The sequence below is a fragment of the Podarcis pityusensis genome (genome assembly GCF_964106645.2).
Source record: "Podarcis pityusensis genome assembly, chromosome: 9".
NCBI lineage: Eukaryota > Metazoa > Chordata > Lepidosauria > Squamata > Lacertidae > Podarcis > Podarcis pityusensis.
Window position 1 is genome coordinate 4,876,493 of NC_138034.1, and position 14,890 is coordinate 4,891,382.

The following is a 14,890-nucleotide window of genomic DNA, read 5'->3' on the forward strand; positions in this document are numbered from 1 at the left end:
AAAACACCCGGAGATGAGTCAGAAAAATACTGCTTGGTAGGCAAAGGTCCAGCTGCCAGACAGAAAATAGGATGTGGTGTTTCATTATGTAAAAATAATGTGCGAATGTTAAAGGAGAGAACAAGTTTTGCATTTTAAATAGTACAGATAATCAAAATGCAGCTACATTCAATAATTTGCTACTATAATTGAAAATATGCGTGCATGCGTGCGTGCGTGTGTATATATACATATATACGTATAAAATGAAAGGTGAAAGATTTTTGTTTTTTTTTAAGACAGCAAATCACACTGAACACAGCCTGGCCAAAGTTAAACATTTTGAAGGCCCTTTGATATCCATGGCATATGCTTAACTCATAATTCAATGGAGCTTGCTGCTTATCTTTGAAAGGGTCATTCGCATTACTTTAAAAATGTTATCAAGTAGGAACATAAAGGTCTTTCACATCCCCTGTTGCTTTAACTGGAGATGCCATGGATTGAACCCAGAATCTACTACATGCAAAGCAGGCGATCTATCACTAAACTATGTATTTTATCTGAAGGAAGTATGCTCTAGTGAGAATTATATTGCATACTGTAGTAATTTGCATTTATAAGACATTTTTTCTAGCCTAGCACCCTAAACATTTGTGTTTTGTAATAATATTTTGCATTTCATGTGCTCTTTGATGCTCAGGTAGTTTGATATTGAATATATAGTTGTATAGCATCAATAGAAGTATAGCATCTAGATCAAGGGAAGTAATAGTGCCACTGTATTCTGCTCTGGTCAGACCTCACCTGGAGTACTGTGTCCAGTTCTGGGCACCACAGTTCAAGAAGGACATTGACAAACTGGAACGTGTCCAGAGGAGGGCAACCAAAATGGTCAAAGGCCTGGAAACGATGCCTTATGAGGAACGGCTAAGAGAGCTGGGCATGTTTAGTCTGGAGAAGAGGAGGTTAAGGGGTGATATGATAGCCATGTTCAAATATATAAAAGGATGTCACATAGAGGAGGGAGAAAGGTTGTTTTCTGCTGCTCCAGAAAAGCGGACACGGAGCAATGGATCCAAACTACAAGAAAGAAGATTCCACCTAAACATTAGGAAGAACTTCCTGACAGTAAGAGCTGTTCGACAGTGGAATTTGCTGCCAAGGAGTGTGGTGGAGTCTCCTTCTTTGGAGGTCTTTAAGCAGAGGCTTGACAACCATATGTCAGGAGTGCTCTGATGGTGTTTCCTGCTTGGCAGGGGGGTTGGACTCGATGGCCCTTGTGGTCTCTTCCAACTCTATGATTCTATGATTCTATGACTAACAATTTTAACATTTTTATACACATTATTATATGCTGAAGCATATGCATTACTGCGCATATGTTTTCCTAAAATAAAGAATCATAGAAACATAGAATAGAATTGTAGAGTTGGAAGGGACTTCAAGGGTCATCTAGTCCAACTCTCTACAATTCAGGAATCCCAATTAAGCATCCATGACAGATGGCCATCCAACCTCTGCTTAAAAGCCTCCAAGGAAGGAAAGTCTACAATCTCCCAAGGGAGTCCATTCTACTGTCTAACAGTTCTTGCTGTCAGAAAGTTCTTCCTGGTGTTTAGTCAGAATCTCCTTTCTTGTAACTTGAAGCCATTGGTTCAAGTCTTACCCTCCAGAGCAGGAGAAAACAAGCTTGTTCCGTCTTGCTTGTAACAGGCTTTGAGATACTTGAAGATGGCTACCATATCTCCTCTCAGTCTCCTCTTTTCCAGGCTAAACATACCCAGCTCCTTCATCCGTTCCTCATAAGGCTTGGTTTCCAGACCCTTGGTCAACTTGGTTGCCCACCTCTGCACGTATTCCAGCTTGTCAACATCCTTCTTAGATCCTTCTTAAGAGCACATAAACATGCAACAATACTATACATGCAAAAATACTTATAGATAAAAAATGTGTTGCAGATATAGTTCACCATAAGGCTTGACTCTTTCATCCCTGCTTGCCCTCATTAACAAGGAGAGAGTATGTAGTGTATAGAATGGCAGCTTCTTATAAGAGAATAACAATATTTAATTCTGCTTGCACAATAATTTAACAAAGGAAAGTTAAACATCAAGTATTTTACTTTACAAAACATACAGTGGTATTTGGCTTGTAATGCTGTTTTCCAAGTAGCCTTTCTTCTCTGCTTGTTATTTTCATTTCACGTTGAATATTAACCTGCGGTCTTGTCTCTTGAAAGTTTGACTCCTATAGGGCATCTGCAACTGAGAAAGAGAAGACTTCTAAATGCTGCCATATAAACCTTCCAGATGGCTCATCATATACAATGGCTGTTAAAGCTGGATTCTCAATCAAAGAGATGTTATCTGGATTCTGTGAGAAACAAGGCATTAACATAGCTGCAGTAGATTTGTTTCTAATTGGTGGAGACAAGGTACTTAATTTGGTATTCTAAGCATTGCCTGCATGTTCACAGTCTAGCAGACATTTTGTTTTATTTAACAGGATTTGTATACCACTTAGTTATCAAAACCTACAAGTTGTTTACATAACATATGAAACATACTTTTATTAAAGTACTGATAAAGTCAGATGTTAAAAACAAGTTCACAAAAGAAAAAAATAAAATATAAATAAATTCAACAGGTTTTAAACTATACATGATAAAATACATATTAAAATACATGTCAGAAAATGTTTGAGTAGGATTGCTTAAACAAAAGTTTTAGCTGACAGTAAAAACAATACCATGAAGGACAGGGGATACCGAGTATAGGTGCTGACACACCGAAGGATCAGTTTCTTGCATGTGAAGAACAAACATTATGTGGCACTTCTAAAAGTGCCAATATCACAGATCAACATGGTTGAATGTGCTTATATGGGGAGATGAGAGAAAAGGAAAAGGGAATAGGGAGGGAAGAGGAAAGCCAGCATTGGAGCAACTGATTCTTCATTGGCCAATAGAAGAATCCAGGTTTCTGGGAGGCAGGGTGTGTAGTCTCCTAGGAGACCTTGGTCTCATGCCTCCCATCAGCTCTGCAGTCACAGGGCGATTGGCAGGTGGAGTAGTTATGAATTTCCAAAATCCTTTGTCACTTTCTTTATCTGCATTTATTTCTGATATTGCATGACATTGCTTTTAATAATAATGTTATGTACATTAACACAAAATGAGAACATAATTTCAAAATATGTTGCATACATACGCTCATACTGTTCTTGTACAATATTTCCCATAATGAGTGGGAGAGGGAGGAAGAGGCAGTTTCTGCACTTGGTTCCTTAGGTGTTAGAAAGGTGTGGAGTTTGCAATCCTCTTCCTCAGCTATTCCCAACAAAGCAGGTAGGCATGAGGAATCACCTTGAAATATATACATATATATGTATTCCACAAAATCTCAGAAAAGTCCTAAGTAGTAGTTTGCACCGTACTGAAAGTAAGGCTGTTTCCCGTTTTTGATAGATTAATTTCCCCCCTAAATACCATTTCTATTACCATGTTCTTCTGTTCCTTCTATGGCTGTAGCCACTTGTATTGCATCAGGACAGCAGCATTCTGGATTCTCGAGCTCTTCGTTTAGAAAAGAGAACTTTATTTCGGTAAGGGAAAAACCTCCTTCTCCTGTGGCTTTTAAAGTTGATAGCACATTGTGTCCCATTTCTCTGCCTGAGGCAGAACAGGAGCATGAGATCTCGTGAGATACCACTGAAATCTCACAAGATCTTGTGTGCTCTGTGAGATCTCACAAGATTTCGGTGAGAGAGCTCACCGGAAACTGGCGCCACTGCCAGCGCTGCTTCTCCACCAGCGGCAGGGCAGGCAAGGCAGCAGAGTTCATTTGGTTTTCAGCTTCTTCGACAGAAGCTACTCTGGATGTTGTACCAGAACAGCACCTTTGGGGCAATTGCTGCAGAGACAATAATGGCAGTCTTTCTCAAGAAAACAAAGGGTGCAGTAGATCTGTAAAACTGATGTGATCTGTAAAAGTGAAGCTACACTGAACAAAATACATTGTTCACAGCTTCTCATGTATTCAGATACCCTAACATGATTGCAGACTTCTTATATGTTCTGAATGGCTTTTAATAGCAAAGACTTACTGAATGTTTTCATATATTTTAGGTTGGATCTCATTCCTATCAATAGATCTGTTGGCTTAAAAGCTAAACCTACCAAACCAGTAACAGAAGTCCTTCGACCAGTGGTTGCAAAATATGGTTTAAATCTTAATAATCTTGTGGCAAGGCTAGTAAGTAATTTATTAGAATATGTTTAAAATCTTTAGCTTTGCTTATCTGCAGAAGAATATACAGGTTTTTTTATAGCATATTTGTAATATACCTTTATATAGGAAGCACCATATATTGAAGTACAAAGAATACAGTCAATGTATTTCATTCCAGTTTGTTTGTTTTTTAGAAAAACAAAACACCTATTTGTCAGTTACTTTGATCCCACTTAATATACAAGATTTTTAAGCTTATTTGGGACACCATTATCCTTTACTTCTGAACTCTCTTTTTCTATTACTGATATATGTTTGAAGACTCTAGATGCATGTGTGCATTTACTTTTGTGGTTATCAAATCCGAAAGAATAGGAAGTAAAGGTAGATAGCAATAATATGTGCGTTAACACTATTATTCATGCGAGACACCCTATTAAATACCTCTTCTCCTGAAACATGAATAGCTTTGTTTTAGGATATGATCTCTTATCTCCAGATCTGTCTGAGTCCAAAAAAGGTAGGACGATGGTCTTCACAGCCCAGTAAACCTGGGCTGATCAGGAATGTATTGCCATGAAACATACAACAATTAAAGATTTATAGGGCAGCTAATCTAACTGCACTTCCGGCAGCGTGGTTCAAACTTAAGAAGACATACAAATCTCTGATATATTTAAAAAAGAATCAGGTTCAAAGGGAAGCATGGCAATGCTTAATAGAAGCCTCCTTGAGGAGAGATTCACCCACCTTTTGGAGAGTAGTTGCAAAAGAATGGTAAAGCACCCCATCTGAAGTGGAATATGCTATCCGACTGGGGTCTGGGAAACAAATTTCCATTCTCTATATCCAAGCAACCAACCAACCAACCATCACAAGCAGTGCTGACCCAGAATGGCCCTCAGTTACTATAGAGCAGGGGTGCCCAAACCTTTTTCAAAGAGGGCCAGATTTGATGAAGTGAACGTGCGTGAGGGCCGACCAGAGTTGCTGAGCTTTTTTTAGGATTTTACCCCAGGACATATACTGCCATGGGGGGCTGGATTAAATCAGCTGGCAGGCCGGATTAGACCCCCGAAATAGACTTTGGACATGCCTGCTATAGAGGAAGTGTGTCAGTTTACTGTAAATCTCAAACAAGGCAAAGTCCCAGGGGTAGATAACATTCCTTCTGAGCTATTTAAAGCCAGTGTTGAATAGTGGGCCCAACTGCTAGTCGCCTTGTTTACCAGCATCGATCAGTCAGCAATTATTCCTGACAATTGGGGATTAGCAATTATCATACCACAATATAAGAAAGGGAATAGATCTGAACCATCTAATTATAGACCGATTAGTCTTTAAAGTATAATTAGTAAACTAGACGCTGCCCACCTCTGTAATAAACTAGTGGATTGGATGAATCAGGAAGACATTCTAGCAGAGGCACAAGCAGGATTTAGGGTGGAGCTGTCAACCATAGATCAAGGACTTGTGCTCCAACATGATAACAGAATAAATGATGCTAGGAGGGAACTGCAGTCCAAGAAAGGAAAAGAACACCTAGGTAGTTTAAATGAATTCACATCTCCAGGGCCTGATGAGCTGCACCCAAAGGTACAAAAAGAGCTTGTGGGTGTGATCTCTGAGCCTCTGTCTATCATCTTTGAGAATTCTTGGAGAACAGGTGAGGTCTCTGCAGACTAGAGGAGGGCAATTCAGAAAGGGAGGAAAAGACGACCCTGGTAACTTCTGACTGGTCAGCTTGACATTGATACCAGAAAAGGTCCTAGAACTGATAATTAAACGGTTGGTCTGTGAGCACTTAGAAAAGGATACTGTGATTAGTAAGACCCAGCACGGGTTTCCCAAAAACAAGTCATGCCAGATGAGTCTCCAGTGGATCCACAGCTGGATCTTGAAGCACCCCAGGCTGCGAACCTGATCTTACCAAGCAGCTTCACCACTTCACCAAGCAGAACCTTGGTATAACTTGGTATAACTTACAAATCAGCTTATTAATAATTTCAGATTGCTTTGCCACCATCCTACAGACTGACCTGTCCCAAAAACCAGTCGCCGTCACTGGATTGCATCTTCTCCCAAGTTGGGATCCTTGTTGATGGCTTTTTGGTTATGTTTTAACTCAGATATTTCCCAGAGTAAAAATCATAGTAACTATGACCTAGATTTTTACTATCATCATCATTATTATTAAAAAAGTCATTACCTTCCCTTTACCAGCAGGTCCCATGCCAATTTAACAGTACAGCTATTTTTTTCAATTCTATTTGATATAGTTGGTGGTCAAGTTGCTGAACTGTTCTAGCAATTAATAAAGTTTGCCGTGTAAGGAGATAATCCCCTATATTTTGCATTTTTCCTGGGATTGCCCAACTCAAGAGAATGGGTTGGCACAGCAGCGCATAAAATATCAAATTGACTACTCATAAAAGAATCTGTTCAAGGAGCCAAAGCTGGGAGGGCATAACAATTTTATTCTACTTCGGACAAGTCAGTAATGTGTTGGACTCCTCGCCCATTTCAATTCTTACAATTGTTTGAGTAAAACACACTATCAGTAGTTACATTGAAATCACACAGAGCCCACTAAAATACATCCAAGCAGTAATACTTCAGGATGATCAAATAAAATGTAAAATAGCTAGCTATTTTTACTTGAGGTGGAATTGCTACTTATAATTAGCTACCCTCCTCCTCACAGACCCCTTCGGCCTTTGGTTTCTAGAGGTTAAATAGCTCACTGGACCGCTCTCCTTAGAGCCACCAGGTGGACACAATAACTTCTCACAGGGAGATGCTCCAGCAGGTAAATGAAGACGGCTTCCCCAGTCTCTGGCTGATAACTTATGTATAGCAATTCTTTGTTATATAGTGAATTTTTAAGGCAAGAACTTAAAATTAGTTTGTTTTATCAAAATTTGACCACAGAATGGTGAACAGGAACCATTAGATCTTGGTGTTCCCATCTCTAATCTTGATGGACAACGGGTTATTCTAGATGAAAGGCAACCAAAAAAAGGAAAAGGTAAGCAGTTCTGAAATGGTTATTTCTGATTTGTCTACTGCTTTCTTCACTTCACATTCCTAGAAATACAGCCTTGCCCACCCTTCAGCTGTTTTAGAACTAGTGCTTTTTTCTAGAAAAGTAGGTGCCGGTACTCACCTATTTACATTTAGGTGAGTACAGTAATTACATTTAGTTGTTACAGTAAGTGTCACACTTTTTATCCAAATAAAGAATAAAAAGTGCAGGAATGTTTGAAACCTGCAAGCAGAAACCTGGAATTTTATTAGCACTGTATCAGAGGGGTATTTTAGAACTCTGGTTTTTGTATTTGGCTGCTTTCTCTGTTCTGAACAGGGATCCTTGCTTTTGGTGGCCGAAGATTGGGTTAGGGAATTGTAAGGTGGGAAATCTGAACGCTACTATAGTCAGTGTGTTGAGCAGAAAGTGGTCAGGCAGTGGGAGTGTTTCAGGTAAGGAAGTTCAGACAAGTGACAGCTGTTCCTTTTCTCACAATATTCTGTAGTTTTTGGCAGTCAGCCCTGACAGTGAAGCATCCGGTGCTGATTGCTTGGTCAATAAGACATCAGGCACCCAGGGCTTGATCCTGGATGGGCAATCCAATATGGTTTGTGTGATAGAGACTTGCTGCCTAGATGAGGTAGAAAGGATTAATCTGTCCCATCTTTGTCTACCAGGTTTCCTATTGCAGCAGCAAGCTAACATTGGCAGGGATATGGAACTTTAGTAATCTGCTGTGAATCCACCTCTTTGCCTAGGCCCTTTCTGGCAAGCTCTGTTAAAATAAATAAATCTTGGCATCAGATAGTATCTCCCTGACCAAGCTTACAGAGCGGATTTCATTGACCAAGCCTGCATGGGAACCATGGGCCTGTCTAAATACTGGGTCCCACCCATATTGTAGCATATATGTATATACAGCATAAGCATATGTGGATGTATAGATTGGGGGAGTTTAGCATAACTCCTTTGTCATGAATATGGATTTTCTGTAGCCTCTATTTGCAGGGAGAGGGGTTGCTATTAAAATAGTCTACCCCTGGAGACGGAAGGATCCAGATGGATTCCTGACAGTTCTGGAGGTGTTTCCTAGTGCCAGAAATGGGTAAATGATCAAAATAGTTGACATTATAAAGCTTTCTCCCACTCGTTAGAGGCAATAGTTTCCTGTGGACCAGGGAGAAGGGATGGTAGCTAGTGTGATACAAGAAGAAGGCATGCAACAAGTCTGATGAGACTTAGGTTAGAGCCTATTGCATTGCAGTAATAGTGGGATAGTTTCAACTAATATGCTTTTCCACCTTTAGAAATGTATTGTTATCAACACTTTGAGTGAAGATTAATTGGGCAACATTAAAATCAAAGTTGTAATTAATTTTCTCCTCCTCCTCCGATGGAATTACTTATATTTATGCACTCTTCAGGCATGGACATTAGTATGTTTATAGATTTAAATGCGTGCCTTTAAAAAAATCTAAATAATGTAAGGCAGAGGTTTTCAACCTTTTTGGGTCCATGGCTCCCTTGACCAACTATGTACATTATTTCTGTGGCACCCCGTGGGGCTCAGGAGCCCAGTGATGTCACCCCTTGCCTGCAGAGCTGGCAGTCTCTCACCCTTTTTGAACACCCTCCCTTGTGGAGTGTTCCCTCAGCCTCCTCGCTCCTCTCCTCTCCTTGGGAGTCCTCTGGGCAGCCACTGCTGCCGCCCCTGGTCTCTGAGCTGCCCCCCCACCCCAAAGACAAGTGTCTCCTTGCACTGCCCCACAGGGGCCTGAGAAGCACCCCTGTCCAGCCCCAGAGCCCTATTCTCCTGAGAAGCTTGTAGCCAGGGCTGTTGCAACAAATAGCTGTGCAAGCCTTTAGGAGGCAGAGATGCAAGAGGGCATCTGAGAAGGGAGAGAAGGAAAGAGGGACAGAGGCTAGTGTTGCCTGCGGCACCCCTGACCATCAGTCAAGGCACCCCAGGTTGCCACGGCACACTGGTTGAAAACCACTGATGTAAGGGAATATGCTATCATTTACAAGTATTCCAATAAAAAGATTTCCAAGGGTGATATCCAACTAAGTCATAGTAGACCCATTGAAATCAGTGGACTTCAATTATGTAAGGTCAGTGATTTCATTGAGCCTACTCTGAGTATGCCTAGCAGTAGGTTTCACCTGAAGTAAAGCTAGAATTGGCTTGAGTACAACATAGCATTTAATCCACACTACAGTCACATTACTGAATGTTTTTCCTAATATTTCTAGTCACCCACCTTTGGCTGTGGGGAGAGCTTTGCAGATATTTAAATTGCATTTAAAATTAACATGAAATGCTTTTTAGTTGTGTTTTGCTAAATGTATATCAGATAAATGTGCTTAATCAGATCTCTAGGGTAGTGGAAACATTTCCCCAATACAAAATTTCCCATAAAACCCACATCACTGTCTTCATGTTTGCTCAGTGTAGATCACTGGAGCTATTCTGGGTAGGAAAGAGCCTATTCTATCTTGGTCTGATGGGGAGGTATTATTGCTAACCTGCTGTGACCAATTTGCACAACACTGTGCAGCTAAAATTGCTGGTGTTCATTCCTATTTGGAGTACAGGTTAATTGCTGAGTCTGTGGATGTACCTGATACATCTGCTTTTTCTGTTTGTTACGGGTACATTTCAGCTCGTGCGGCTTGAGAAAGTGAACAAGATCCTTGGAGGTTTGTGTTTGACCATTTACACTTCTGGTCCATTCTTGGCTAATTTTGGTGGAGAGGAATGGCCAGATGGAACATTTAGTGCTTGAGAGTAAGGTTACATTAACCTTGAAAGAACCAATAATAAGATGCTATATCCCATCATCCTGGGTAACTGTAGACTTTTGGGCAAGGGGCTCAAGATTATACAGTTGTACCTCGGAAGTCGAACGGAATCCGTTCCAGAATTCCGTTCGACTTCCAAAACATTTGGAAACCAAACATTTTGCAGCCAGTTGGAAGCCGTGAAACTCGCATCAGATGTTTGGGTTCCAAAGAACATTCACAAAGTGAAACACTCACTTCCAGGTTTGCAGCATTCGGGAGTCAAAACGTTTGAGTCACAAGGCATTCGATTTCCAAGACTGTATGTTCTTTCTAGATGCAGACCTGGTTTTGGTACTGAAACTGCCTTTGTTGCGCTAGTGGACAGCTTGTATTAGGAATCGGACAGGGGGAGTGTGTTCCTTTTAGTTTTGCTGGCCCTTTCAGCAACTTTTGATCTGATAAACTATGATATCCTTCTAGACTGCTTTGACAGATTTGACTTGTGGGCACTGTTTGGTGTTGGTTCCAGTGCGAACTGGAGGGCAGATCCCAGAAGGGACTTGCTCATTTGAGTTCCATCATGTTCCCCATGCTACGTGAAGCCACTTGGAGAGGCCTGCATGACATCTGTAAGAAACCCCTGGGAGAGGTTGTCCGTAGTGTTGGAGAATAGTGTCATCAGTATGCAGTTCACATCCAGTTCTATTTCTCTTTTCCATCAGGCACTTGGGAGTCAATTGAAACTCTAAACCAGTGTTTGGAGGCTGTGATGTGATAAGACTTAATTCAGGCAAGACACAGGTGGTTTGGGGCAGTGGGAAAGCCAGTCTGGGAATAGATATTCAGCCTGTTACAGAACATAGTGCCCCCTCTGAAAGCTCAGGTTTATAGTTTGGGCATGCTACTGGACTCAGATTGTGACTGTGGCTAATAAGCTTTGGCTAGGGCACCAACTTTCTGGAGAAAGCCGATCTGGCCACTATTATACATTCTTTGGTTGCACTTTGCAAGGGAAATCTACTTTGAAGATTATTTGTAAACATCAGCGGGTTTACTGTGTTGTTGGTAGTCTGTTAACAGGACCCCTTATTGGATCTTGGGACTCCATTGCTGTGCATTGACTCCCTGTATGTTTTTGAGCCCAGTTCAAATAGCTGGCTGTTACTTTGAAATCCCTGAATAGTTTGGGTGCAGGATATCTGAAGGATCACCTACTCCCACCCTCATGATAGTAAGATCTTATGCTTTGGGTCTTTTCACCATCTGAGCTGTACTTGGTGAGTACCTGGGACACGACTTTCCCCGTAGTAGTGCCTAAGCTCTGGCATTCCGCCTCTCAGAGGCATGTTTAGGCCCTTCCCTCCTAGTCATCAGAAAGTTTGTTAATGCTGCATAGATGTGCTTTTCATGCTGTCTGAACACCAGTATTTTGTTCCGTGTTGTTTGTTTAGATGATGTTGCTGATTTTAGTTTGTTGTTTTAAAATGTTCTATTATGTCTGTGAACAACTATGGGGCTGTGAAACAGTGTGGATGTGCATTTTTCTCAGAAAGGGGAGGTTTATTTGCACAGCTTAACATATCCCACCCCCTTCTATGGCTTTTAGTCACATTGGCTAGCTGTGCCCCTTTGATAATGAATGTATTAGCAACATCCCCAATTTCTACACATTTTCAGCTAATATGTGGAGGGGCCATATGCATTTATCTAGGGATAGATGGATCAGTCAGTTTTGTAAGTACATTTTAATGCAATTTTGGCATCTATTTATAGCTGAGAAATCTGGGGAATTGCAAAAGCCAAATGATAGCTGCATTCCAATCTTCGTATTAGACGAGCCACTTCACTCAACATACAGATCACATGAAATCATTGCATCAATATGAATGCAGAACCCCTTTACATGCTGGTTGCACACACAGGGGAAGGAGCCCACACAGCCCCACAACACTCTTCACTTTGTCTTTCAATGTGAGACTGAGTTTGTCTGAACCTTCCTCGGGGATGTTTGTGAACATTGGGCTGAAACTGGCATCTTTGCTTCAGGTGCCTCCACTTTTCCACTGAGAGGTAGGGCTGAAAGCACCTAGTGCTCAGACAGATTTAGGGTCCTAAACGTCTTCCTCAAACTCCCTTTGTACCCCGTAAAGGTATAGGTAAAGAACCCCTGACAGTTAAGTCCAGTCGCAAACGGACTCTGGGGTTGTGGCACTCATCTTGTTTTACTGACCAAGGGAGCCGACGTTTGTCCACAGACAGTTTTTCCATGTCATGTGGCCAGCATGACTAAGCTGCTTCTGGCGAAACCAGAACAGCTCACGGAAACGCCATTACCTTCCCGCCATTACCTATTTATCTACTTGCACTTTGACATGCTTTCAAACTGCTAGGTTGGCAGGAGCTGGGACCAAGCAACAGGAGCTCACCCCATCGCGGGGATTTGAACCACCGACCTTCCAGTCGGCAAGCCCTAGGCTCAGTGGTTTAGACCACAACGCCACCCGCGTCCCTATTTTGTACCCTGTAGGGAAATCCAAATCCTCTGTGGTAAGTGGTTGCCTACATTAGAAAACCTAGAACTGAGTAGCTCAATAGACTGTTTCTGAAAAAGACTCTGGGTAGAAGAAGGAGACCAGTTCTACTTCTTTGGTTCCTGTTGCTTTGCTCCATAAATAAAAGTTTGGAAAGAGAACACTAGCTGGGTTGGAAATAAAATCAAAGTATATCTTACTGAATAGGAACCAAAATAATAGAAGTTTGAAGTCTTGTAGCACCTCACATAAAGGGAGGCAGCTAGCCAGCAAGCAATCCAGGATAGACAAGGTCCAGCACAATTGTTATACCCCATCCTGGGACCCCAGTGAAGGGTGGGTAAGAAATCGAAATAATAATCATAGTAATTTCTGTCTTAGTTTATGACACTCATTCAAATTGACCCAGGCCACTGAAATAGCAGTCATGAAAGTCAGTGGGGATATCCTCCAGAAAATGGTAAAATCCAGTAAACTTTTCTCTCCCCAAATTCTTGGTCATAAACTAGTATGATTTAAATACGTTTGTTACAGGGGAAAAACCAGGTTTTGTAATTATTATTTTTAAAATCTCTATCATTCACAGACCAGGGAAAGGGGCCACCATTAAAACACAGTACAGCTATAACTCCTAATGCAAGATATCAAGCACCTACAGTAAGTTTCTTGAAATTATTTGTCACTCCAATTATTCCCAGGTTTTGATTTATTTCCCAGATTGGAAATTGTGGGTGAAAAGAATGTCCCAAATGTTTAATGGCATTTGCTTAGTGTTTGTTTCGGCTGATTATGTCTTGCCTTTCACGTATATAAGGGCTTTGTTTTGTTGCTTTCACCAGTGCATGCCCCTGTCTTCTGTTCTCTGACATCTGTCCTTGAAGACCAAAACACATGCTATATGCAGTTACATGTACCTCCCCACATTTTTTCCCATGCAAAGCATCTAAAGGGGGCTGCAATTGTGAGTGAAACATCACAAGGTGATGAGAATACTTATCCCTGTCACCTTGAACTGTTTCCGCACTCAAATCATCCCTGGCTGCTCTTTCCCACAGAGAGCTGGAAAATAACTACGAAAGAAAGGGTTAAAGCAACTCTCCTCCCACGCACCCCAATCAGTGCTCTGCTCAAAGTCACAGTCTCCACAGATTTTCATGGGGGCAAAGAGAGACGTTGCTGGGTGAAAGTTACATGCAACTATATATAATAAAATGGAGTTTGGTCCAAAGACAGACATAAACTCTACAGTTCAAAATGAGCATGTTGCTTTTTTTGTATGTAGATGTAATTCTTTTTTCTCTTCTCTTTTTGTTTGTGGTTTACTGAAAATGCTTGTACTATGTTTAATCACAACTCTGTGCACAAAATAATTGTTATTTATCAACAGTTTATTGCATCCGTTTTGTAGTATTATGTAAAAGTAAGTAGCCCTTTAACTTTCCTTCTAATACAGGGAGAGGGAAGAACTCTAGGAAAGTCTAATTCTATTAAAATAAAAGGAGAAAGTGGAAAAAGCTCTAGGGATGTCCATCTAGCAAACAGAGAAGAATGTATTGCACAGACGGGGAATAAAAAAAGTCAGAAAATTAATTTGGACGAAGCAGAGGGTATGTCACTTTTTTAGTATATGCAGTAGTATTAGTTTTTAAACCAAACATTTGTAAACAGTGGTATTAGTTCATTTTATAATTGAAGAAAACAGGTTGTATTATAAATTTCAGCAGTGTGGTGATGTTACTAATAAATTAATCTAACCTACTCTAGAATTACCTTTAATTGTAGGCAAAGGCTTCTGGAATGCATGTGAAGGAATGCGCTCTCAGCAGCCAAATTGAAAACAGCAGTACTAACTAAAGGAGAACATAGAAATAGTGCCACCCACTCGCCCAGTAGTATCTATGGCAACATTACCAGCGCTCACAAATCACAGAACAGCATGGCCACAATGCCCCCACATTAGCAGTGCAGGGGGCGGAGCAAAGGGATGTGGGAACTTTCCATGAGATTACCCCACCCCAGCCTACACTCTTGTGAGAAGGGGTCTGAATAATAAACATCCAGAGTTCCTGAGGGAAAGGAGCCACTTGCTGATGGAGCAAAGCTGTATTTAAAAAACCCACCATCCTTTTGCCAGTGCTGCAGATGGAGGAACCAGGACAAGCAACAAGCCATGGTCGCATAGAGCTCTGAGATGGGAAAAGGTTTGGGGAGGTTTGAGTCCTGCTATGTTTCACCATTTGCATGTCTTGTCAGCAGCCCGCATATCAGAGAGAAAAGAGGCAGCACACAGAACTGGCACAGCACAGAGCAGCTCTCTGGCCATTTAGCCACGACAG

The 14,890-nt window shown here is 41.2% G+C and overlaps 1 protein-coding gene across 6 annotated transcripts in view; it reads left to right on the forward strand.

Annotated features, from left to right (window-relative positions):
• RGS12 (regulator of G protein signaling 12) overlaps nucleotides 1-14,890 on the forward strand; it is a 92,928-nt gene that overhangs the window by 47,825 nt on the left and 30,213 nt on the right. For 4 of the 6 annotated variants that reach the window (XM_081021495.1, XM_081021494.1, XM_081021498.1 and 1 more), the window contains 6 exons: nucleotides 2,222-2,416; nucleotides 3,512-3,585; nucleotides 4,109-4,235; nucleotides 7,143-7,239; nucleotides 13,141-13,211; nucleotides 14,008-14,161. In XM_081021495.1, coding sequence (XP_080877621.1) covers nucleotides 2,222-2,416; nucleotides 3,512-3,585; nucleotides 4,109-4,235; nucleotides 7,143-7,239; nucleotides 13,141-13,211; nucleotides 14,008-14,161 — 718 coding nt within the window. The remainder of the gene's footprint in view (nucleotides 1-2,221; nucleotides 2,417-3,511; nucleotides 3,586-4,108; nucleotides 4,236-7,142; nucleotides 7,240-13,140; nucleotides 13,212-14,007; nucleotides 14,162-14,890) is intronic. The other 2 variants (XM_081021497.1, XM_081021496.1) reach the window with 2 other exon arrangements.